General features: G+C 42.8%; 1 protein-coding gene across 1 annotated transcript in view; it reads right to left on the bottom strand.

The window, feature by feature from the left end:
- Positions 1-5,166: 5,166 nt before the first annotated feature.
- The window catches only part of LOC126235135 (juvenile hormone esterase-like), an 82,554-nt gene continuing 61,426 nt past the window's right edge, over positions 5,167-26,294 (bottom strand). The window contains exons 5-6 of the mRNA XM_049943868.1: positions 13,678-13,813; positions 5,167-5,281 (exon numbers count right to left, since the gene is read on the bottom strand). Of these exons, the coding sequence (XP_049799825.1) occupies positions 5,167-5,281; positions 13,678-13,813 (251 nt within the window). The remainder of the gene's footprint in view (positions 5,282-13,677; positions 13,814-26,294) is intronic.

A 26,294-nucleotide genomic window follows, 5' to 3' on the forward strand; every position in this document is an offset into this window, starting at 1 on the left:
ACCAAGTTTGGCTGCGAACGATCCAGCACTCTAGGAGAAGTTTTCAACCTCATCTTTGCCAGAGTACGAACATGTCACAGATGTAACACATTTTTTTCTGTATCTCTAGCAAATTTCGCTTGGCTGTTTAGTTTTTACACGGCTCAATCTTTATGATGTCATGTTTCTTGAACAATGTGTCGTACAATGACATAATTTCCAGGTACATTAAGTGATATATTTGTATGCTGTCTGCGAAATGTGTTGGGAACGGAATTAGTAGCAAAGACGTAATAAATTAAAACGCCATGCAGGGTCCCTCAGTTTCCCACGAATCTTAGTGTTTATGATGTCATATCTCCTAAGTATCTTTCGTACAGTGATATAATTTTGCAGGTACATTCAGTGATAGGTATGAATACTGTCTGAAACATGTGTCGCGGATACAGTTAGTAGTAAAGAAGTAACAAATTAGTGCATGGACAGCGAAAATGTAGTAAGCGATAAACTTTTCTCCTTTCATCATTTTGTGAGGTTTGTCAGTGAGACAGTTTTGTTAGGGATTTGATGTTGTGTGTAACGTTTGTTGTAAGGCACTAACAGCTTTCATTCTCAAATACTGTATGAATAAAGTCTGGGTATTCGCGTATCATGAGTAAACTTCCCTGTCACCCACAGAGTGTTAATAGATAAGTGTATGTGTAAGTAGGCTGTTTATGTTTTCTTATTGGCAACGTTATGTAGCGCTCTGTATGAAAATCACTGGCTGTGCTGTGTGCAGTCTGTGGCTAGTTCATTGTTGTCTGCCATTGTAGTTTTGGGCAGCTGGGTGTGAACAGCGCGTAGCGTTGCGCAGTTGGAGGTGAGCCGCCAGCAGTGGTGGATGTCTGGAGAGAAATGGCGGAGTTTTGAAATTTGTAAGCCTGGATGTCATGAACTGCTATGTATATTATGATTTTTCAACACTATTAAGGTAAATACATTGTTTGTTCTCTATTAAAATCTTTCATTTGCTAACTATGCCTATCAGTAGTTAGTGCCTTCCGTAGTTTGAATCTTTTATTTAGCTGGAAGTAGTGGCGCTCGTTGTATTGCAGTAGTTCGAGTAACGAAGATTTTTGTGAGGTAAGTGATTTGTGAAAGGTATAGGTTAATGTTAGTCAGGGCCATTCTTTTGTAGGGATTATTGAAAGTGAGATTGCGTTGCGCTAAAAAATATTTTGTGTCAGTTTAAGCACAGTCATTCATAATTTTTCTAAGGGGATGTTTCATATGTAATCCCCACCGGGATTCTTTCCAGGCAGTAATTGATTTTGGTTGAAATCGGACCAGTTGTTTAGGGGATGTGATACATACATACATACATTTTTATACACACACAGAATATTTATGAACTCCTGAAGTGCTTCTTAACTGCAATGTTAGTCATGTTTTCTCGACTAATTCCTCATGCTGTAGTCATTTAACAAAATAAATTGACATGTGAGATTTAATACCCCTAAAAAAATCAAATCCCTGCATGTCTAAATTTGTTACTTCAATGAAATTTTGGCACGCAAGTAAAGTAGGGAGAGAACATTAGTGAGAAGGTAAATTTAAGTGTAAGTAGTATACTGATACAGTTGCAACTGAATGCGGAAGGACGGAAATTGATGTCCGCCTCCGGCCATCATAATTTAGATATCCAACATTTTCTCGATATCGGTTAAAGCAATTCAGGGATGGCTTCTTTGGAAATGTCACGACCGATTTCCTACCTCAATCACAGCTTTTACTTTGTCCCTAATCACGTCGACGACGAAACGCTACCGCCCGTCTTCTCCGTCTTTGAGTTGCCACAACGTCACGTCATAATAGTCTGAGTCGTAGAGTTTCACATACCATCCACCTGCGTATACTGTTTAGTCTTGTATGTGTGTATTTCCAGACTGCAGTTATATGCATGCCTGGCTTGTTGGGTGTACAGGGGAACAGAAAACATTTAAACCATCTCATGGACTGGCAGATGACTGATCAGTTCTCGTTAGCTGGCGTTATAGAAACCGAAGAGTCGGATACATAAAATAACCAAGTTTGAACTAACAAATGAGTTTAAGGATTTTAAGTCTATGTAACTCGAAAACATCTTACTTGGCCGTAGCCCTACAAAAGTGTAACATTTACAATACATTGCGTTATTAAAGAGCAGTCAGGAAATAGTATATAATAATCCACCTTTTGAGTGAAGTTACTGTCAACTACCTCAACAGTCCTGAGACTGGTTTGATGCAGCTCTCCATGCTACTCTATCCTGTGTAAGCTTTTTCATCCCCCAGTACTTACTGCAACCCAAATCCTTCTGAATCTGCTTAGTGTATTCTTCTCTTGGTCTCCCTCTACGATTTTTACCCTCCACGCTGCCCTCCAATGCTAAATTTGTGATCCCCTGATGCTTCAGAACATGTCCTACCAACCGGTCCTTTCTCCTTGTCAATTTGTGCCACAAACTCCTCTTCTTCCCAATTCTATTCAATGCCTCCTCATTAGTTATGCGATCTATCAATCTAATCTTCAGCATTCTTCTGTAGCCCAACATTTCGAAAATTTCTATTCTCTTCTAATCCAAACTAGTTATCGTCCATGTTTCACTTCCATACATGGCTACACTTCATACAAATACTTTCAGGGACGACTTCCTGACACTTAAATCTACACTCGATGTTAACAAATTTCTCTTCTTCAGAAACGCTTTCCTTGCCATTGCCAGTCTACATTTCATATCTTCTCTACTTCGACCACCATCAGTAATTTTGCTCCCCAAATAGCAAAACTCCTTTACTACTTTAAGTGTCTCATTTCCTAATCTAGTTCCCTCAGCATCACCCGACTTAATTCGACTACATTCCATTATCCTCGTTTTGCTTTTGTTGATGTTCATCTTATAACCTCCTTTCAAGACACTGTCCATTCCGTTCAACAGCTCTTCCACGTCATTTGCTGTCTCTGACAGAATTACAATGTCATCGGCGAACCTCAAAGTTTTTATTTCTTCTCCATGGATTTTACAACCAACTCCGAAGTTTTCTTTTGTTTCCTTTACTGCTTGTTCTATATACAGATTGAATAACATCGGGGAAAGGCTACAAACCTGTCTCAATCCCTTCCCAACCGCTGCTTCCCTTTCATGTCCCTCGACTCGTATAAATGCCATCTGGTTTCTGTACAAATTGTAAATAGCCTTTCGCTCCCTGTATTTTACCCCTGCCACCTTTAGAATTTGAAAGAGAGCATTCCAGTCAACATTGTCAAAAGCGTTCCCTAAGTCTGCAAACGCTAGAAACGTAGGTTTGCCTTTCCTTAATCTAGCTTCTAAGATAAGTCGTACGGTCAGTATTGCCTCACGTGTTCCAATATTTCTACGGAATCCAAACTGATCTTCCCCGAGATCGGCTTTTACCAGTTTTTCCATTCGTCTGTAAAGAATTCGCGTTAGTATTTTGCAGCAGTGACTTATTAAGCTGATTTTTCGGTAATTTTCACATCTGTCGGCACCTGCTTTCTTTGGGATTGGAATTATTATATTCTTCTTGAAGTCTGAGGGTATTTCGCCTGTCTCATACATCTTGCTCACCAGATGGTAGAGTTTTGTCAGGACTGGCTCTCCCAAGGCCGTCAGTAGTTCTAATGGAATGTTGTCCACTCCCGGGCCTTGTTTCGACTCAGGTCTTTGAGTGCTCTGTCAAACTCTTCACGCAGTATCATATCTCCTATTTCATCTTCGTCTACCTCCTCTTCCATTTCCATTATATTGTCCTCAATAACATCGCCTTTGTATAGTCCCTCTATATACTCCTTCCACCTTTCTGCTTTCCCTTCTGTGCTTAGAACTGGGTTTCCATCGGAGCTCTGGATATTCATACAAGTGGTTCTCTTTTCTCCAAAGGTCTCTTTAATTTTCCTGTAGGTAGTATCTATCTTACCCCTAGTGAAATAAGCCTCTACATCCTTACATTTGTCCTCTAGCCATCCCTGCTTAGCCATTTTGCACTTCCTGCTCTCTTACCGCTCTTATTTATCACTGTCATGGATACAGTCACAAGAAATCTGTAGAAAACGTCTCCCTGGACGTTACTATATGCTGGTGATATGCTACTAGCCAGTGAAGATAAGAATGATCTACAAACTTCAAGTCCAAGCATGGAATGACAGCCTTGCAGATGTAGGACTACCGCGCAATGTGTTGAAAACGTATTACCTTTCCACAGATTTAAATAACTCTGTAACCATTACAATCAACGGTGTTGACCTCCCACCTGAAAGGACTTATAAGTACCTGGGCTCGAAAATTGCTACCGATGGAAATCTCAGTGCAGAAATCTCCAACCGCCTTAGCAGCGCGTGGCTCAAATGGCGTTCCATTATTGGAGTACTATGCGACAAGAAAATTCCACACAGGCTCAGACCAAAAGTAAACCGATCGGTAATCAGTTCAGTTGCACTGTGTGGGGCTGAATGCTGATCTGCAACAAAGAAAGTAGAGCAAAGACTTGCTGTTATGGAGACTAAAATGCTTAGGTGGACATCAGGATTAACATTGCATGGCCACGTTACGAATAATGAAGTTAGCAGGCTATATGGTGTTGCACCAATAGTAGACAAAATGAGAGAAAGGAACCTACCTTGGTAAGGGCATGTCAGAGCAGACGAGACAACAAAGACCAGTTTCAACCTAAATGTAAATGGGAAACAGCCAGAAGTACGACTAAGGCAGCGATGGCTTGATATCCTGCATGAAGACCTCAAGATGTCAGGCCTTCACCCAGATCAGGCACAAGATCGCAAGAAGTGGCGACAACGAGCCAAAACAGCGGAACCCACCAACACGCGAGACAAACGCAAAGGAAGAAGAGAAAGATAGATTTTTTAGTTAAACGAGCTGCTATACCGCTGGAAAGGATACGACAGTCAACATGTTTACTAATTTTTGAAGGACTTTATTCAGCACAGACAATGTCTTCATTACATGATCTAAAATACTTGTTTTCCTTTGTCGTATTCTCAGTTTTTAATTACTGTCTTGGGATTTTCTCAGTAGGAACTTAATTTATTGATTGCAACATGCACAAATGGATGTCATACCACACTACATAAATCAGTTAAGTCACTTTTTAGTCTACGGAAGAACATTGCAATGCATAGCAGCACAATTCATGGTGCTTGTCCTTTGTGATCCTTTGTGATGTTCAAGTAGCACCGACTGTCTTTCTTGAATGGAGTCCATGTCACAGACAAAATGGGATCTTCAGGATCTGGTGTGGGGTTCCTGTAAAATGATAAGCATAATGTTACAACACACAGATAAACAGTATTCATTTAAACAAAGCCAGATGGCGTGACATTAATGATTTTGTAAACTAAAAGGGTAGATATTTGGCCAAGAAAGGTGGTGACGTTCATTATTTGATCAGAAAACTGTTTACCGATGTTCTAGATTCAATCCTAGAAGTCTCAGCTGTGTCACTTGCAAAGAGGGCCGATAAGCTTGATGGTTATCCGTCATTCTGATGGATATGTTAACCTCTGTGGTGGCCTATTCGTGGCTACTCTTTGAATTTAGGCTTCGAGACTATTCGAGAAACCGAGCGAGGTGGCGCAGTGGTTAGCACACTGGACTCGCATTCGGGAGGAGGACGGTTCAATCCCGCGTCCGGCCATCCTGATATAGGTTTTCCGTGATTTCCCTAAATCGCTCCTGGAAAATGCCGGGATGGTTCCTTTCAAAGGGCACGGCCGACTTCCTTCCCCATCCTTCCCTAATCCGATGAGGCCGATGACCTCATTTTCTGGTCTCCTCCCCGAAAACAACCCCAACAACCCCAACTATTCAAGAAATACGCTTGAGTAGCCAAATCAAGTGGGAGGGCAAAGGTACACGAGTTGGTTGGTGGCTGCTAGTGCCTATGCATTGCATATGTCCCTCTACAGTCGAATTATGAGTGGGTTCGTGACACCTCACTTTCCAATCACCGGCAACCTATCGGTAGACCATGAATGGCTCTGCAGAGGTGACGTGATGTCCGTTCACCAAATACTAGTATCACAATTTACGTGCAGAAACATTGTCTGTGGTATTGAAAATCCGTTCTAGATGCTGTTGGCCTACGAAATTTGAATTCTTGTTTTACCTCCGAAATACTATGGCCCATGCGTCTTATGTCGATTATCATCCCATGTGAGATAACTCGCGACCTGCGTTTATGGTCACTACACATTTGTCTGCAATAGATAACTGAGATACCGTGTCTACACTGGCAGCGTACACTGCATCCAACTCCCACAATTGGTCGTCATACGCAGCACATTCTCGAACTGGACCACCTATCAAGTGACTTTTGCCCACACAGTTTAAAAGGGATGGAAATGAAGCGTCCTAGCGACGTGCAGTTGGGATCGCCTGTGTCCGTCACAACCTCCAGACTAAGGGCACTGTTTCACAATGAGGACACCTAGTTCAGTTTCCGAGATATTATATTTTGAGTGAAGTGTAGTAGTAGTTTGTGATGATCTTAATAATTTCTGTTTTAAGGGGCTACAATGGAGTGTCAAATTTTCATGAAAAAGGGAAAAGTTTCACGGTAACATTAGAATACTTACAGCAATTTTTCGGAAATCATACCAAAGCTTCAACGATTTATTTCCTGATTCAAAAATGAGTTGCTCCTCAAGTGAAGATTTTCAAGTAATTAAGCTCACATTAAATATCCGCTTCGCGCAAGCCATAATTTAAATGTCAGAAGACTTGCAAAATATTACTTCGTATCATGAGAATTTGCTCGTAACGGGAAAATATAAGATAAATTTGTTTACACTAAAGTTTATTTATTGTTTGGTAAAGCAAAAGTTAAGTCGTCTGTCATGAATGAGTGTGGGACCGAGAAGGTCACGTTCAGCCGCCTGACTGAAAACGTTTTTCCTATTCTCCACGCCTGCAGATACAATTCGTTTGCGAACTGTGAGAACTGTGTGTGTAAGTGCGTCTTTTAAACGTTGATGACCGTAGTGGTGTGTATGTGTAGTGCGCTGTCGTGTTCCTGATGATGAGAGAAGCTAGACGGTGAAACCTGGCCCCAGCACAAAGACTTTTCCTCTCGAAGAGCAGCAAAGTGCCCGCCAGTCTTAATGGTTCCATCCGTCGTACGGATCAACAACAGTGTCGCATGCCCTCATTTCCCTACACACTGTGGGGAGCTCTGGAATTTAATACAGGAAACTGTGCCGTGAAGGCAAAGGGAAAATTATTAACAGCGCGCGGCGCACCAGGACGGTCGCCCATTCAAGTGGTGGCCCCACGGTGCGCAACTGCGGCTATCCGACAACAACCAGTGTATCCACCTCGGTACGGCCTTGACGTTTTGTTTGATGTTGAAGAGTAGAGGCAACATTGCCTGTTTTCCCTCTCTCTCTCTCTGTGTGGGTGCGCGCGCGCGCGCGTTCATGTGTGTGTGTGTGTGTGTGTGTGTGTGTGTGCGTGCGTATGTTCAGTATTTGTAAGTACACTTGTCTTTACGTATATCTGTTACCAAAACAACAATAATAAAATATAAAATTACTGTCAATATGTCCACTCGCAACATTGTGGAGTCCAATATTACAGATGAGCAGAAAGGCTTTAAGCACTTCTCAGGCATTCAGTACGACAGTTCAGCTGGAACGTGGCACACTCATGTTATGGATCGGTAACACATTGGTTTTCGGACGATTCTCATCACTATCGAGATAAATATGAAGGCTGAGTAGAACCGGACAAAGCTCATACAATCTATTATGTAGTTCTGCAGAGTGGCAAAGGATTCGTCTTTGAAGAAAATAAATCACGATCAGACCGCGTGCACCGATAGGAGTTTGAAATCATCACAGTGAAATGCATTGAGTTACGAGCTGCCTTACGCCCGATTGTGATTGCTTTTAGGGCCAGGTAAAAAGTGCAGAGCGTCCTTGCAGAAACTCACCTCACAGGAAAGTTGTACAAGACAGGACAACCACCAACGATTTGTATATACTTGAGCAACTGCATCGTGATCATTCAGTGGACGACATACCATGAGCGATACCTGCATATTTGTATTGCTCTCGGGTGCGCAGTCCTTTATGTAACACGAGATCTCGACTGCGTACCTTGTCGTCAACACTAGCTGTGGAATGAGCGTCTTCGCTATAGTTCCGTAAAGCCTTTTTATACTCCTATCGCTCCTCGACCCTTCCCTCACTTCCTGGTCGCACGCCGCATCGGATAGAGTGGTGGAGGACGCGATAGACTTGTGTTGGGCTCAAACTCTGTTCTATCAGTGCTTCCACCGCCACTGTTGAACGCGTAAGCCGCTCCAGGCCAAGGTTGCGATTTCAGTTCGCTGAGGGCTGGGCCCCACTTTACGCCGTGAGTGGAGCTCTTGTCTTACAAGGAGACGGCACGACCGTGGGGTCGGGGATTTGTCCGAAATTTTGTGTGGTGAAACAGGACCCCTAACACCTCACGTGGTTAAAATATTAGGACGCACTACCCGGAAAATCCCGGGAAAAATCGATCGAAAGTTTCTTAGGTGCCGTGTAAGTATAAAATGTTATTACATTGCCGATCCGCCTTCTGTCCTAGATGTTTAGGGGCTCGGACTCTTACGCCAAAGGTCTAGGGTTCGATTCATCCTCCGGCACTGTTTTTTCTGTTTCATTTTCTTTTGTTATTCCACCAATTATTCAGAAAGTTTCCCAAACCTACATTATCTTTAACAAATTAGTTACATTATTGAATAAAAACTATTTTCTTACCATCTGAGCTACCGAAGCACGACTCACGCCTGAGTCGTGCTTCGGTAACTCAGATGGTAGAGCACTTGCCCGCGAAAGGCAAAGGTCCCAAGTTCGAGTCTCGGTCGGGCACACAGTTTTACTCTGCCAGGAAGTTTCATATCAGCGCACACTCCGCTGCAGAGTGAAAATCTCATTCTGGAAACATCCCCCAGGCTGTGGCTAAGCCATGTCTCCGCTATATCCTTTCTTTCAGGAGTGATAGTTCTGCAAGCTTCGCAGAAGAGCTTCTGTAAAGTTTGGAAGGTAGGAGACGAGATACTGGCAGAAGTAAAGCTGTGAGTACCGGGCGTGAGTCGTGCTTCGGTAGCTCAGAAGGTAGAGCACTTGCCCGCGAAAGGCAAAGGTCCCGAGTTCGAGTCTCGGTCGGGCACATAGTTTTAATCTGCCAGGAAGGTCCTTAGGTTAGTTAGGTTTAAGTAGTTCTAAGTTCTAGGGGACTGATGACCACAGATGTTAAGTCCCATAGTGCTCAGAGCCATTTAAACCATTTCTCCTTGATTTGATCTACTAATCGCTCGGTATACAGATTAAACAACATCGAGAATAGGCTACAATACTGTCTCACTCCCTACTCAACAACGGTTTCCCATCCACTTCTATCAAATCATGACCGCACTCAGGTTTCTATAAAAGTTTTGAATGACCTATCGTTCCCTGTTCAAATGGTTCAAATGGCTCTGAGCACTATGGGACTCAACTGCTGAGGTCATTAGTCCCCTAGAACTTAGAACTAGTTAAACCTAACTAACCTAAGGACATCACAAACATCCATGCCCGAGGCAGGATTCGAACCTGCGACCGTAGCGGTCTTGCGGTTCCAGACTGCAGCGCCTTTAACCGCACGGCCACTTCGGCCGGCATCGTTCCCTGTATTTTAGTGCTGTTACCTCCAGTACTTCAGACCGCATTTCAGAACATATTGTCAAAAAGTTTCTCTTCGTTTCCCATGTTGACTTTGCCAGGATATGTGTCCCTGCATTTCTCTCAAACACAAACAGATGTTCCCTGATGTTTCTTTCACCAGTTTTCCAGTCTTATATTAATGATTCGTGTCAGTATTTTGGACCATGACTTATCAGACTGATAGTAATATTTGTACCTGCCAGCGCCTGATTTCTTGTATTTGCAATTTTAACGTAATATCTGAAGTGTGAGAGTATTTCCTCTGTTTCATCTAGCTTGCATACCGGGTAGAATAGTTTTACCATGGCAGGCTTTCCGAAGGGCATCAGTGGTTCTGAGGGAATTCCGTCTGCTCCAGAAGCTTTGTTTCGAGTTAGGGCTTATAGCGCTCTGTCAGATTCTTCTTGCAGTATCACATCTCGCATCCCATACCTCTTTCTTCTTCCCTGTCTATAGTATTGGCTCAAAGTTCCATTCTCTTGCATGGTCTCTCTATATGTTATTTGCACCTTTCAGCGTAGCACTGATTTTTCATCTGGGCTCGTGAGGTTCTCGTTTCCTTACGGCTTCTCTGATTTCCCTTTAGGAAGCATCTGTCTTCTTACTATAGACTGACACGTGTCCTCTACCCATTCCTGCTTAGCCATTTCGCTCCTACAGCAATCCGCCTTTTTTGACGCGTATGTTTGCCCTTTCGTCTGCTTATTTTTCTGCATTTTCGTCTTTTCTTCTTTCATCAGTTCGGTACCCACTGTTGTATCCAATGGTTTATACTAGTTCTTGAACTTTTACTTATTTTATTCTCTGCTGCCTTAACTATTTCATCTCTGAAAGCTACCCATTCATCTTCTACTGTATTCCTTTCCTTTGTTTCAGTCATTCGTTGCCTAATGTTCCCTTTGACTCTCATACATTCTCTGTTTCATTAGACTTATTCAGGTCCCATCTCCTCAATTTCGTACTTTTCGTATTTTTTTCAATTTTAATCTTCAGTTCATCTTAACCTCCTTTTTCCTGGCCTTATGCCATATCGTCAAAGGCTCGGCATATTATACTAGGTTTGATGATGTTAGTAGAGAGAATGGTCGGACTCAGTTCCACAACATCGGTTGTCCCTCGGGCCCTTGGCGTTAGTACCGGTGGCGACCGCTCTCTGACGTGTACTCAGGCGTCTCACTGCGGTTGGCGCAGTAGTGTGTTGAGCGATCTGGTTAGCCGTCCACGATATGCGGTGGGCTGGGCACATACATGGTCCCGTTTACTCGGTGTGGTTCTGGTTGACTCAAAGAACCTTCTTATGCTTCACCGACACGGGAAGTCGCATGTTACTTCATAAATTTGTAGGATATTTTACATGACTGGTACGATATTCTCGTACTCAATCATGCCGATGAAGATAGGACTTACATCCGGAAAATAGCGTCATGTGTACGATTTTATCGAAATAAAGAACTTGTCAAATACACAGTGGAGAGGATTTGTGCACCATATTTTTCATGATGAATAAATCCGCTCCACTTGTATTTGACAACGGTCGCATATCCCCCCAAAGGATGTGATATTGTATTATTTAGCGTGGAAATCGAGGTGTGATTGAATACAGTAGCGTCAGTCAAACCAGGAACTTGAGTATGCAGGCCTTTGTACAGTCTACAAGACAGAAGTGTCCGTATCGTCTTCATCATGAAGATGTAGAAGAATGGATAACACTTGATCACCGATAATGTTAAAATAACCATCCTGGATCAAGTTCACGAAATCAACCCTCAATAACATCCCAGAATCACCTGAAACCTAAACGCAACCCTCCGCACACTGCGGGATAAACACTTTGTCGGCCTTTCTGTGCATTCATCGCCTTAAATCATCTGAAATGGGGCCAAATCTCAACAGTTCGGACCACTCAGGACGCCTCCAGCTGGCTACTGTGCAGTATCGCTGAGAGCACTGGTCATCTGCGAGGCACCCGTCTCCAAGTTTCCATTCCATGCAGTATCGTTTGCAATGATTGTTCGAAAACTGGCTGGTATGCGTCTGAAATATCTGACTTCAGCAATTCCTGTCAGGTTTCAAACCTACAGCCAGTAGTAAGGCGTAACACGTGTCTCCGGTCTAAACAGGTTAGGATGTTTATACATCCACTGCTCTTACGGCGTGTTACATGCCTACGCGTAGTTCGAGGGTGATTTGATAAGCCTGGTAAAAAAGTTAGTTTCGTAAACAACTCATCTTGCTTCTCGACAGAGTTACCTTTCAGGGATATACACTTGTTCCAGCGATGCTCCAGCTCTTTCATTCCATAAGAAAAATATGTTCTGTCAGACTCTGAAAGCCGCGAGGGTTTAGCCGAGCGGTCTAGGGCGCTACAGTCATGGACCATGCGGCTGGTCCCGGCGGAGGTTCGAGTCTTCCCTGGGGCGTGGGTGTGTGTGTTTGTCCTTAGGATAATTTAGTTTAAGTAGTGTGTAAGCTTGGGGACTTATGACCTTAGCAGTTAAGTCCCATAAGATATCACACACATTTGAACAGACTGTGAAAATACTAGTCGACTGCAAAGAATACTCGTAAACTGCAACTATCTCCTCTGGAGTAGGTGAAAATATGTTCCCAACAAGCCAAAGTTTCCAGATATTGCACGGGAAGAAGTCACTTGGTGCCCTAGTGATGAACCAATTCGATGCCCATTTCATGCGCTTCCGCCATTGTTATCACTGCTGTGTAGGATGGTGCATTATCCTGGCCAAAGAGCAAATTTTTGTGTGCCAAATGTGGTCTGCTTTCAGCCAAAGCATGTTTCAAGAGATACAACAATGAATAATAGAATCCAGACGTGTGTCTGCCTATTTACATGTATTCTATAGATTTATTCCCTGGAAATCCAAAGACACCTAAACACCTTACGATCTGACAAAAAATTATCCTTGCTTTCTTCGGTTAACTTGCTTTGACTGCCATTTCGACTCTGGTACGTAACGATGGATCTATGTTTCATCAGCAGTTACGAACTGACGCAAAAAGTCTTGCGGATTGCGGTTGAACGTCGCCAGACATTGTGCTCAAATGCTGTGCGAGATACGCTTTTGATCGATTGTGAGGAATCACGGCACCCCATCATGCAAACATCTTCATAGCCAATCCTCCTTGTAGGATATTATGCACTCACTCAGTTACGATGCGTACAGTCTCAGTAATCACACGGATTTTTATTCGGCGATCTTGCGTTACCATACCGTTCTTCAGTGACGGTGTAGACTCTGAACTTTATCCAGTTCAGTTTTTATTTGCACGGCAGATCACCCCCTCAAAGAAAATGTTTTCTCCTATTTAAATCGTAGTCGATACACTGACCAGTTCAAACGGCTGTCTACAATCAACAATACACTGAACACTGTTGAAATTCTTTATACGACCATTGGAATAATGAAGCTTATACCACGAAGGCGGAGCAAAAGTGTTCAATCATTTCATGGAAATTTAGCGGCCTTATCAAACAAACCTCGTACGGTAGACAATCCAAGGTGGTACACCAACAAATTGGGCAACTTTATTCACGGTATGGTCATGGAACGTCCAAGCGCGATAGCTTCTTTCTGCCATTCAGTCACTTCTTCATGTCATCCAGTCTCACTGCTCTGCTCCCCTACAACTGACTGGCACGTACACAGCACTTGACTGTCATGACTTACACATGTATTAGATGATCACACGACCGAACAGAAACAATTCTGCGCCATCAACAGCGCTCCAAGTGTACTTTTAAGGGAGTTACAAATATTTTGTCCGACGAGTTTACATAACTTCGTTTTTGCATATTTCTTCTCTTATGTCGACGGGTGTTTGTTTATTTTATTCCGGAACTAAATGCCATCATTGTGCAAGGCGAGTTGATGAAGAAGAGCCACATCTACAGTACAGAACGACAGACATGTATTATTCAGCTACCGTACTTACCTCTTAGTGGCGAAGTTCGTCCACATGCGGGTTATACGCGCTATTGCTTTTCCTTCCACCGTTTCTGGTCCCTTGGGTATGTCTTTAAACAATTGTCCGTAGAACAAATAGGCGACGTCATCGCCATGTGAGGCCCCTATAAATTTAAGCGATAACCACTGCAGGGTCTGTTACATGGTATATTATATATTTTCTTTAAAAGTTGAAAGTGATTCAACATGTAATCATACAATTATACATGTAAATTTTATAAGGGGTAATCAGAAATTTTCCCTTTATGGCGTTGCTGAAGGGTATACGCACCGTAGCACGACTTCATTTCGGATATATAAGCACTGGCAAACGCGCGGGAGATTAGTTTGGCATTGGTGACTTTGCAACGTGCGAGAGGTAAATGCGGGTACGTGAACTATGACAACTGAACCGTGGTAAAAATTGCTGATTCGAAGAGCGCGCCGCAGCGCGTAGTGTGAAGCAGTCGCCCTTCAGTTCTGGCGGTGGTGCCGCTGTGGCAATCGCAGCTTTGGTGTCTCTCTCTGGTGAGAAATGGGAAAGGTTGCCTGTCCACGTGCATTTAAGGGGCGCTATGAGCTTGCCAGTCGGTGAGTCTTGGGTGAAGTCTGGGTCTGTCTCTCGTCCCCAGCTTGCTAGTCTGTCCCTCGTCCGAGTTTATGACGCAGTTAATTTCTGTCTGTCGTCCGGAGTGCTCGTATGTCTTTCGTTCGGATCAATCTTTAAAGCCGGATAAATGACACTCCACCAGTGAGAGAACTCAGCGAGTTATTTTCTGCATCTGAGTCTGCGCGTTAGGCCGCCAGGCTGCTGAAGTTGCTCAGGGAATGGTCATTGGCAGTCAGATCGAACGGTTGGTCGGTCGCGCACTGAGACACAAGATGACTTGTCCGCCTTGAACGTCGGCGCATGTGAGGTCGCCTCGTGAGTCCAGTGGGTCGCGCCGCAGAGCGAGTTGTAGTGGCTTCACCGTCGACACGATAGCAACACGAGTCAACCCACGACATCGGTCTGGCCGGTGCGAGCTGCGATGCCGTGAGACGGGAGATCGGCGCGCCTTCCTGCGTCCGTTGAAGCGGCTGGCAGTGGACGGTTCGGGAGAGCGATTTCGGGGTGCTGAGCCAGGTCTTCTCCAGAAATTGCACTTTATTAGAAGTTTGGTGATATGTTGTTTCATTTACTTGTTAAATTCTACTGCTTTTCTTGGCCAGTCTCTCGTCCCCAGCTTGCTCGTCTGTCTCTCGTCCGCATTTATTAGGCAGTTAGTGTCTGTCTGTCGTTCGGAGCTGCCTCTGTCATGTTTGTCTGATTTGGTGTGTTAACCAGTAATGAAACGTAATTCTCAAGAAAATTCTTTGAAAATAAATTACGGCTCAACAACATTATTAATAAAGACGTCCTAACGGGGCCGACGTGCTGTTATTCTTTTCTTGGCTGAAGAGGGACAAACACCGGTAGGAATGCACTGGAGAATGAAGAATGGAGACAGCATGTCTGTCGAAAACCTCCGTTACGGAATGGTGCTCCATGTCTGTGCTGGAGCCAATTCGACACAAGATGTCGGTCGATCTGGGAAGCCAGCCTCCTCCGTTACACTCGACACTCCTGATATCTCTCCTCGCGTCCCTTAAAGAAGACCTCAAATGCCTGTCGGACGAGGATGTGCAGCAGTCGCTTTCGGACTTCTTCGTGCAGGAGGACTCGTTGTTTTACCAAACAGATATCCTCAACCTGGTGCGTCGGTTGAACGATTGCGTCAGGTCCTGTCGATTTTTCCTAAAGCGCCATACCGATTCTGGAGTGTACGGCATTCGAACGGAGACTTTCTGATCTCCTCTTATATTTCGATTCATTATGGGACTTTGTTATTCCGTTATTTCTGCTAGAAAAATAGCGGAAGATTTTCATATCAAGAATTATGTATTTACCAGCAATGTCTTCTTTGGTTAAGATCTTCTTGGCCTCGTTAAGATTGGTGACGGCGTCGAAGTGATAGAAATACACCAGCTGTGCTCCGGCGACTGCGGACTGCACTCGGTACGCCACAAGGTAGGGGTACACGAATAAGAGTTCGCCGCGCAAATGTAACAAGAGAAAGGTCTTCAGACGTAGATTCATCAACGGCATTCACAAGCACTAATGTAGTTGCCAGAATTTTGCAGCATAATAGGTTAATTCTGCAGACCTGACTAAAAACGATACTTTATTTATTATCAACATGTTGCTCTTGTCGTCTTCAGTCCTGAGACTGGTTTGATGCAGCTCTCCATGTTACTCTATCCTGTGGAAGTTCCTTCATCTCTCAGTACCTACTGCAACCTACATCCTTCTGAATCTGTTTATTCATCTCTTGGCCTCAATCTACGATTTTTACCCTCTACGCTGCCCGCCAATACTAAATTGGTGGTCCCTTGAAGCCTCAGAACATGTCCTACCAACCGATCCCTTCTTCTAGTCACGTTGTGCCACAAACTTCTCTTCTCCCCAGTCCTATTCAATACCTCCTCATTAGTTATATGATCTACCCATCTAATCTTCAACATTCTTCTGTAACACCACATTTCGAAAGCATATATTCTCTACTTGTCCAAACTAGCTATCGCCCATGTTTCACTTCCATACATGGCTACACTCCAAACAAATACTTTCAGAAACGACTTCCTGACGCTTACATCTACACTCGATGTTAACAAATTTCTATTCTTCAGAAACGCTTTCCTTGCCATTGCCAGTCTACATTTTATATCCTCTCCACTTCGACCATCATCAGTTATTTTGCTCCCCAAATAAAAAAACTCCTTTACTACTTTAAGTGTCTCATTTCCTAATCGAATTCCCTCAGCATCACCCGATTTAATTCGACTACATTCCATTATCCTTGTTTTGCTATTGTTGATTTTCATCTTATATCCTCCTTTCAAGACACTATCCATTCCGTTCAACTGCTCTTCTAAGTCCATTGCTGTCTCTGACAGAATTACAATGCCATCGGCGAACCTCAAAGTTTTTATTTCTTCTCCATGGATTTTAATACCTACTACGAATTTTTCTTTTGCTTCCTTCACTACTTGCTCAATATACAGATTGAATAACATCGGGGAAAGGCTACAACCCTGTCTCACTCCCTTCCCAACCACTGCTTCCCTTTCATATCCCTCGACTCTTATAACTGTCATCTGGTTTCTGTACAAATTGTAAATAGCCTTTCTCTCCCTGTATTTTATCCTTGCCACATTCAGAATTAGAAAGAGAGTATTCCAGTCAACATTGTCAAAAGCGTTCCCTAAGTCTGCAAATGCTAGAAACGTAGGTTTGCCTTTCCTTAATCTAGCTTCTAAGATAAGTCGTAGGGTCAGTATTGCCCCACGTGTTCCTATATTTCTACGGAATCCTAACTGATCTTCCCAGAGGTCGGCTTCTACCAGTTTTTCCATTCGTCTGTAAAGAATTCGCGTTAGTATTTTGCAGCAGTGACTTATTAAACTGATTGTTCGGTAATTTTCACATCTGTCAGCACCTGCTTTCTTTGGGATTGGAATTATCATATTCTTCTTGAAGTCTGAGGGTACTTCGCCTGTCTCATACATCTTGCCCAACAGATTGTAGAGTTTTGTCAGGACTGGCCCTCCCAAGGCCGTCAGTAGTTCTAATGAATGTTGTCTACTCCTGGGGCCTTGTTTCGACTCAGGTCTTTCAGTGCTGTGTCAAACTCTTCACGCAGTATTGTATCTCCCATTTCACCTTCATCTACATCCTCTTCCATTTCCATAATATTGTCCTCAAGTACATCAGCCTTGTATAGTCCCTCTATATACTCCTTCCACCTTTCTGCTTTCCCTTCTTTGCTTAGAGCTGGGTTTCCATCTGAGCTCTGGATATTCATACAAGTGGTTCTCTTTTCTCCAAAGTTCTCTTTAATTTTCCTTTAGGCAGTATCTATCTTACCCCTAGTGAGATAAGCCTCTACATCCTTGCATTTATCCTCTAGCCATCCCTGCTTAGCCAATTTGCACTTCCTGTCGATCTCATTTTTGAGACGTTTGTATTCCATTTTGCCTGCTTCATTTACTGCATTTTTATATATATTTTTTTCATCTATTCAATTCAATATTTCTTCTGTTGCCCAAGGATTTCTACTAACCCTCGTCTTTTTACCTACTTGATCCTTTACTGCCTTCACTACTTCATCTCACAAATCTACCCATTCTTTTTCTACTGTATTTCTTTCCCCCATTCCTGTCAATTGTTCCCTTGTGCTCTCCCTGAAACTCTGTACAACCTTTGGTTTAGTCATTTTATCCAGGTCCCATCTCCTTAAATTCCCACCTTTTTGTAGTTTCTTCAGTTTGAATCTACAGTTCATAACCAATAGATTGTGGTCAGAGGCCACATCTTCCCCTGGAAACGTCTTACAATTTAAAACCTGGTTCCTAAATCTCTGTCTTACCATTATATAATCTATCTGATTCCTGTCAGTATCTCCAGCCTTCTTCCATGTATACAATCTTCTTTTATGATTCTGGAACCAAGTGTTAGCTATGATTAAGTTGTGCTCTGTGCAAAATTCTACCAAGCGGCTTCCTCTTTCATTTCTTAACCCCAATACATATTCACCTACTACGTTTCCTTCTCTTCCTTTTCCTACTACCGAATTCCAGTCACCCATGACTATTAAATTTTCGTCTCCCCTCACTATGTGAATAATTTCTTTTATTTCATCATACATTTCTTCAATTTCTTCGTTATCTGCATAGCTAGTTGGCATATTATCAACATATTCGAAAGGAAGTGTGGCGTTCTTTAATTTAGGTTCACTAAAGAAGACAGTGTTGTGGAAGAGGGTGGTGACATTTTATTGCGCCGTGTAGACAGTGAATGTGACGAATTCCTACGTGTCGTGTCCCAAGCAATGAAACGGCCTTTGTAGTTTCCTAACACGTTGAGGCACTAGTTTGTGTGCTACGTAACACACAAAACATCGTCTCGTAATAAATGTTTTATAGAAGCATCTTTTTAGAGTCTTTCAACGGAGGTCTCCGTGATCGGAGGACTACGCACGAAAAGTCGTACAGAAAACAAACCAGGGAATTGTGTTTGTTGAACATAGTGAATTTGATTGATGTTAACAATTAATAAGCTGTAATCTGCTTATTACTTACGTTACGGAGGAAAAGAGAAAGCACCCTGTGTGTCAGTTGTACTACTTAACCTCTAAAATTAAATCTTATACCAGTAAAGAAGAATGCGCTGCATTTAAAGTGAATCGCAAAGAAGAACCGATGTGTATAGAAGTGGCACACTGAAGTACTGAGGAAAGCTGAAGTGCGTTTGAAGTTGCCTGGTGGCGTAGATAATGTCCTAATGAACACCAAATTCGGCAAGTATGTTCAAGAAAAATGGACATTCGTAAAAGGAAAATGCCAGAAGTTGAACACACAGCTATGGAATAGAAGGTAACAGAAAAAATACTTCAATTGATCGATTACAGCAGAAATATAAAAATGTTTGTGAGTATGATGTAAACTGCAGTACAAGTCACTTAGGAACGAAATTAGTTGGCTACAGCAGAAGTGTAAGAAAAGCGAATCCTAAATGGTCGTCGGAAGGACAGACTGAGCGTATAGAAGTGTCAAAGCAGTCTTCGGTGAAATTAAAGGCCAGGTCGTCAACATTAAGAGGTATTAGAAATCCAGGTATTAAACGCAGAGGCGACACAGGGCAGGTGAAAATAGTACATTGAAGGGCTCTACGAGGGGGGAGAAAGTATCTGATGACAAAAGAAGAAGTGACGGCCGACAAGGAAGTCGCAGCTGATTACCAATTGCGTTTAATAGAGCTTTAGAAGACTTGCGAACAAATAAGGCGGGAGGGAATAGAAAATCTACCTTTGCAGTTTATAATGTTATTGCGGGAAGTGCCAACCAAATGACTACTGCGATTGGTTTGTAGAATCTATGGGTCTGCAGACATACCACAAGACTTTCGGAAAAATACTGTCCACGCCATCCAGAAGATAGCACGGGGAGAGTGCGAGAACTATTGCACAATCGGTTTAACAAACTATGCAAATGGTGCAAATGGCTCTGAGCACTATGGGACTTAACTGCTGAGCTCAGCATTCCCCTAGAACTTAGAACTTCTTAAACCTAACTAACCTACGGAGAGCCCACACGCGTGCCCGAGGCAGGATTCGAACCTTCGATCGTAGCATTCGCGCGGTTCCAGACTGTAGCGCCTAGAATCTCTCGGCCACTCCAGCCGGCCAAATTATGCATCCCAGATGCTGACTCTACTTACAGGGTGAAGTGATTCGATCACTCGGACTTCGCAGCGCGTTTCTTCACATGCCTGCGATATAAAAAGATGTCTCTCACAAAATTTCGTCAGGCGAGTATATCTGTCAGAAAAAGGACGTTAAAAAGTGGCAATCTGCCAACACTGTAACTTCACATATGGGAACTACCTCTGTCAGCATATTTTATTTGTGCTGTATGGTTGGTGCAGTGGATAGAGTGTTGGTTGGGCATACAGGAGGTCGAGTGTTTGATCCCTTGTTGGGACCCATTCTTTTTTTATTTGCCAGTTGCGTCTGACATTCCATAGTGTAATATACACTATTGCTTACGTCACATGTATCATAAATTTTCAACATGTTGTAAAGCTGAACGTAGCAAATACGTGGTTAGACAGATAAGAAATAGATAGCTGAAACAAATGATCTGTCATAGCACAGAATAACTATAAAAACAATACCAATGTGGAGATGCTAAAGATGATAGCACAGTACAATAATACACCATCTACTTGTCATTTACACTACATGTAATATGAGCGCACAGATGTCGCACATTAGCAACCAGTGACAATAAAAATGTTCCTATTAATGACCGCATGACCTTCACAACAGAATATGTCCTCAGAACAACAGATCCTCAAACCGACCGCCCTGCACGTCTAAACATTGCGCAACCCGCCCGATCATACAGCTTTGGACCCTTCGCAGCAAAGCTGCGTCCACAGTAACAAGAGCAACACAAATACGCGCTACCAATTTTTCCACACTCGTCGGTGGAATAGAGTACACGTGCCCTTCAATTGTCGCCACACGAAGAAATCCAGGGTATTTAGGTCAGGTTAACACGGTGGCTATACAACTGGAGTCCCACGTCGGAGCCATTTCCCTGGAAATGTTCTGTCCAAATACTGTCGCACATTAATTCCAGAGTGTGGAGGCGCACCACATGTTGGAACCATATCTTCTGCCGAACATGTTGCAGAACATCTTCCAGTGCATCAAGCAGATAGTCTGAGAGAACCTGATTGCCAAAGGCGTGGTTCCAGACGACGAAACAAACTTTTATTTGGATGGCGTCGAAGAGGATATCTAGCAGCATATTCACAAGCGGCAACACCATCCCGGTTACAAGATGCACCAAGGACCAGAAGCATATCCACATATTCATCGTTTGTATATGCCACACGTCTGCCACACTGGTTTAGAGGTCTACAATGAGAACATTCGATACGTGTACGGATGTACACTCTTTGACATAAAACTCGACCGGCGGCCGGCCGCTTCAGAGGCTAAGACCGCGCCGATCGCGACATGGGACAAAAAAACTGGCCAACTCGCTAATTCTCTTAGTCCGGTTATCTGCACAATCTGGCAACACCGTAGACTGCGGCACTTCCTGGAGGAAAACTTGTCCCATGATAGAGAAACCCTAGGCTGATTACGCCTGTGGTCTAGCGGTAGCGTGCGTTGTTTCTGTTCTTAATGTAAGTGGATCGAGAGCAGCTGGCATAAAATATTTTTATAGCCTCTTCTGTCTGATTGCTGCAGACGTGAATGTAATGGTAGCGCAGATTCAATCTATTTCGCTTTGTGACACACCGGTATCAAAATTGTATCCAGTAACGATTTTGCGGCAGATTTCCTGAAGACTGTCCTCCTCTGGAGGCCGTATGCGGCAAAGCTCCGGAATCCATTTGCTGGCTACTGGCAGCGACCGTGGCGACAGCAGCGGCGCTGCACTCCCCCATTCTTTTTCGAAAGCGCCTGCTACCGCTCATCGCTTTTGATGATTTAAAACGCTTTATTATTAAATGTTGCTCCACAGAAAATTTCTACAATTTCCATTCACGCTCAAAAGCAACGGAGACAGACGCTCTGATTAGTAGGCGGGTATTATATTACATTAATCGGCAAGAGCTGAGTATGGCCCGAAATTAATTTTATAGACTGGGACGAAATTAAACCACCTCACTACATTCGATGAATTTATAAATGCTTCATACCTCGTTTCTTTTCCTTTCAAACTCAATTATTTGTGCAACTTTTGGTCAATGTTTGGATGTTTTCGTCAAGCCAGAGTGAACGTCTGTGGTGTAAAGTGTATTACAGTTCTTGTTTCATTCCTTATGGTAAGTCTATGCGATAAACTGTGTGAATACCTTGCAATGCATGCTCTGTAGCAGTGCAGGAACACTGCACATTTGGAGTTACATGTATGGGTTCATGAAGTATTTATTGTTGATCGGAAGTGATAGTTAAGGTCATCAGATTTAAACCAGAAAAATTTGTCGTTTTGAAGGTTTCAGAGAACGGAAAGGAATTGCTAACGCCGGTGTTAGAAAACGTCTACAGTTAAATGCTATTGCAAAAATTTAGAAGAAGGGAACTATATTAATGAACATGTGCACTTCATAAACAACCTTCTGACATGTTAGACCTATATGACGAACAAAGCTCAAATTTATATCGTTGAAAGTCGGTTTGAATCTTTTCAGGACCTATTTTACAGTGAAGCACCTTGGAATTTGCAAAGCAGAAATCCATGATATTAACTTAATTTACTAAGTCGAAATCGGACGAAGGTTGATGTTTAAAGGCATTCTTCAGATTTCGCATAAGAAAGTTTTACTAGCAGTTTGCAAGTCCATTAATTAAAATGGAAAGTAAAAGGTTGTAGTCAGCGGCTTCTACCGTGATTCGAACTGCTATGTCTTATAGTACAAGCACTGCAAAGCACAAGGGAACCTCTGAGCTAACGACACACTGGCGGCCAGAGGCGGACTATAGTCACTGCGATGTTGCCTGAGGCTCAAAACGCAACCTTAAACACACGAACAGAGGAGGTGGAGATTACTGTTTTAACGTCCCGTCGACAACGATGTCATTAGAGACGGAGCACAAGCTCGGATTAGGGAAGGATGGGGAAGGAAATCGGCCGTGCCCTTCCTAAGGAACCATCCCGGCATTTGCCTGAAGCGATTTAGGGAAATCATTGAAAACCTAAATCAGGATGGCCGGGCGCGGGATTGCACCGTCGTCCTCCAGAATACACACACAAACAGGTGTTACTTATGTGAAGAACGCCGTTCTTGGAGTCCAGAAATTAAATATACTTTCTAATTGTGTCATCTTGCAGTCGATTATATCGTACGAGTCTTCGATGTGGAAAACGAATGTCAAGTGAATTTAGCGAGGTAACGCCGACCTACACCCGGAAGTAAATGCACTATCAGAGTGTTGACAAATACTTGCTACGACGCTGACATTTCTCGGCTCTCTGACGAGGCAGCTCTTCAGCGAAATGCTTGCCGTGATTCTCCGATACGGTTCTTCAGAGTGGAGACGCGCGCGCACGTTGGGTTTTTATGCGGCGTTCTCCCCTGATGGTTTCTGACGTCGCCTTGTGGGCTATGTATACATATGAGACATTCAATTATCATTAATCCAGAATGATACAAGTTTCAGCTTCCGGCGTGGAAGAAGGCTGTTGACGCCGACATTATATCGTTTCAACGTAGGGAAAGCAAAACGGATCATTCAATGTTTCTCATTCAACATAAAGCATGTGAGATAAATTTCCGTAACGTTCATAATCATCTAAAAATACAAACGAAGTCCAAATACACCGGAAGCTTATTCGAATTGAATATAATGTAAGATACCAAACGCTTTGCACCTCGATGTCGAATTTGTCCACTTGCAATCTTTTGCAGCATACACATAGAATGTCATGATTACCACGAGAATGAAGAAATATGTTGGTAAGGATGGAAGCAAGAAAGGACGCAGTCAACAAATATTCTATTCCTCATGGCATACATTTCATTTGACACGTAAGAAGAGGTAAAGCGGGAATTTACTTTCGTTAACACGAAAGATATGCCGCACATATTGATAACGAGGAAGTCTGCGTCTTCATACGTTTCCTTAGCAAATATCAACTTTAAATTGCATAACGCAAACATTTTTAACAGACGCGAATTCCTACCCAGCATCTATTGTCCCTGTTAACGAACGACGAGAGATGTTAAATATTGCTTCTTCACAAGTAACTTACTTGAAATGCCGTGAGGTAAAGCTGTGTGTTGAATACTGATTCGAACCCGGAACCTAATCGGATTGCTATCGAAGCACAGTCAAATGTGACATATCGGAATTTCGCGGCAGTAGCTAGATGTTTTAACTGAAATGACGAGACGAAACAATAATTTTTTCCTTCCCAGGACTCCAACCCGGCACCTATCGCTGTTATATTCTAGAGAAAACGAACGTTAAATATGGGTTTGTTGCACCAGCAGTGACATGTGAGCATGTTTGAACTGAAATAATATGACGAAGAGTTCAGCGCTCACTGGGAATAGAGCCCCACACATATCGTTGTTGACTACACACAAAGAGAAGTCAGCTACCGAATTTTTCTCCACCAGCTGCTCAGAATAGCATCTTGATCTTAGTCATCTCGCAAATAGTTCTGTCTCTCACTGGGAGTTAAAAACGTCAGATATCGTTAGTGTTGACAGTGAATGAAAATACATTAAAAATCAAAATTATTATCCACCAGCAGATAGGTGTTCTCATGATAGAGCTTGATAATACATAATTAAATCTTTAGTGCCGGGCCAGGATTCGATCCCATTCACGCGTAATATGTGAAGGTGTTGAGGAATCTGCAGTTTTGAACAAACAACAAATTGTAGCCGAGCTGTATTGCCACGAAGGGATCAAATTCCGCGTTAAGGGCGGTCTGAGTTGCATTCCCAGTTCAGAACCAATTTTATCGACATACAGAAGCTCAAATAAAAGATGGAATAAGTGTCCTGTAACCATACATAGCGTTTGTGTCGTCACTTGAAATAAATAACTAGTATAAGAAAGGTTACTGGTGATAGAGTTTCTACATGTTGCCACTCCAGACTTTATTGTGGTTCAACCTACCGTCTACTTGGTAAAGAAGGAATATCATCTTTAATGTGAATTTTCAGACCACGCAGCCATTATATCTCCTTCACTTGGTGTAGCCAGGAGAGAATGGAATCTGTCTCTCCCTATCTAAAATCGTTAACAGAAGTGGGAATCGAACCCAGACCATAGGTATAACAACCTACCATCCGTTCATCAGACCACGAAATCCTCTTCTCTGCGAGTCATTTTTCTATCGTAACGCAGTTGCGCCACACTGGATGAGAATTCTGACACACAGGCTCACTGTGGTAATTTGCAGCATGTTCCGTAAATTCATTTATTTGGTTGACCGAATCACCATGAACTAGCTGCCTCGGCTACCCAGTGCATACATTCGACTATTTTGTAATCACAGAAATAAAATCACGTAACTGCCACCTACACACAACTGCCAACAGTGTAGGATGCAGAAGTTTAAATAGGAAGTGTTCCTTTCCACTTGAGCTATTCTATTGCGCTATCTGTTACTAGAAAACGTCGTTCAGTTCAAAAGAAAAGCTGTAACTGTTTGTCTCTCAGAAGTCAAGACCTGGCCATATGCACAATCTCACAGTGCTGTGGAATCTAAAAGTTCTGGAGGAATAGTTGCCGAGCTCTGGAGTTGTTGTAGCTACGTGTCAGCTTGTAGTATAGGTAAGATGTCGCGAGTTCGAATACATTCAGTGCTACATTTTTTAAAACGCAATTCTGCTCTCTGCTGAAGTTATCAATCTAATGGAACTTTGAACATAATTCCCTTCACTTCTCAACCCAAAGTAGTCGCATGTGGAAAAAGGGCTAACTACTGTGACATTTTGTTCTATTCAGGTTTAATAGACAGCAGGCAGCAGATGCATCTCGAAGATGTGCAGGGAGAGCGCATCGTGCCATAATATGTCAGAAAAGTATTTTCTACATTAGCCGTCGTGTGGTAGTGATATTTTATTCTTCTTCAAACTCTGACAGCTTTAACTCAGAACAAGTTTTCTACATGCATGTAATCAATAAACTGCATGTGCATTGTCAGACTGTCATAGGTAACATCAGAGAATTCGCATATATCGTTGATGATTAATTTCTCTCTCATGTTTACTATTGTTTTAACAACACTAAAGGAAACCTTACGAAAATTGTGCACTGTATTATAAGAAATGAAATAAAACTAACCATGATAACCTTACGACGAAAGTATCTGTACACAAGCATGCCTCTATCGACACGAATTAGTAAAATACTACTCACTTAGATTTTGATTGGGTCTGTGTTTAATTGGTATGCTGTGTCATACTCAAGAGGTATGCAAATGTAGCATTTCATAAATATAGTTACGTATTCCTAGAAACCCAAAATTCGCTTGTCAGCAGCGGAA

Source organism: Schistocerca nitens, chromosome 2 (genome assembly GCF_023898315.1).
Source record: "Schistocerca nitens isolate TAMUIC-IGC-003100 chromosome 2, iqSchNite1.1, whole genome shotgun sequence".
Lineage (NCBI taxonomy): Eukaryota > Metazoa > Arthropoda > Insecta > Orthoptera > Acrididae > Schistocerca > Schistocerca nitens.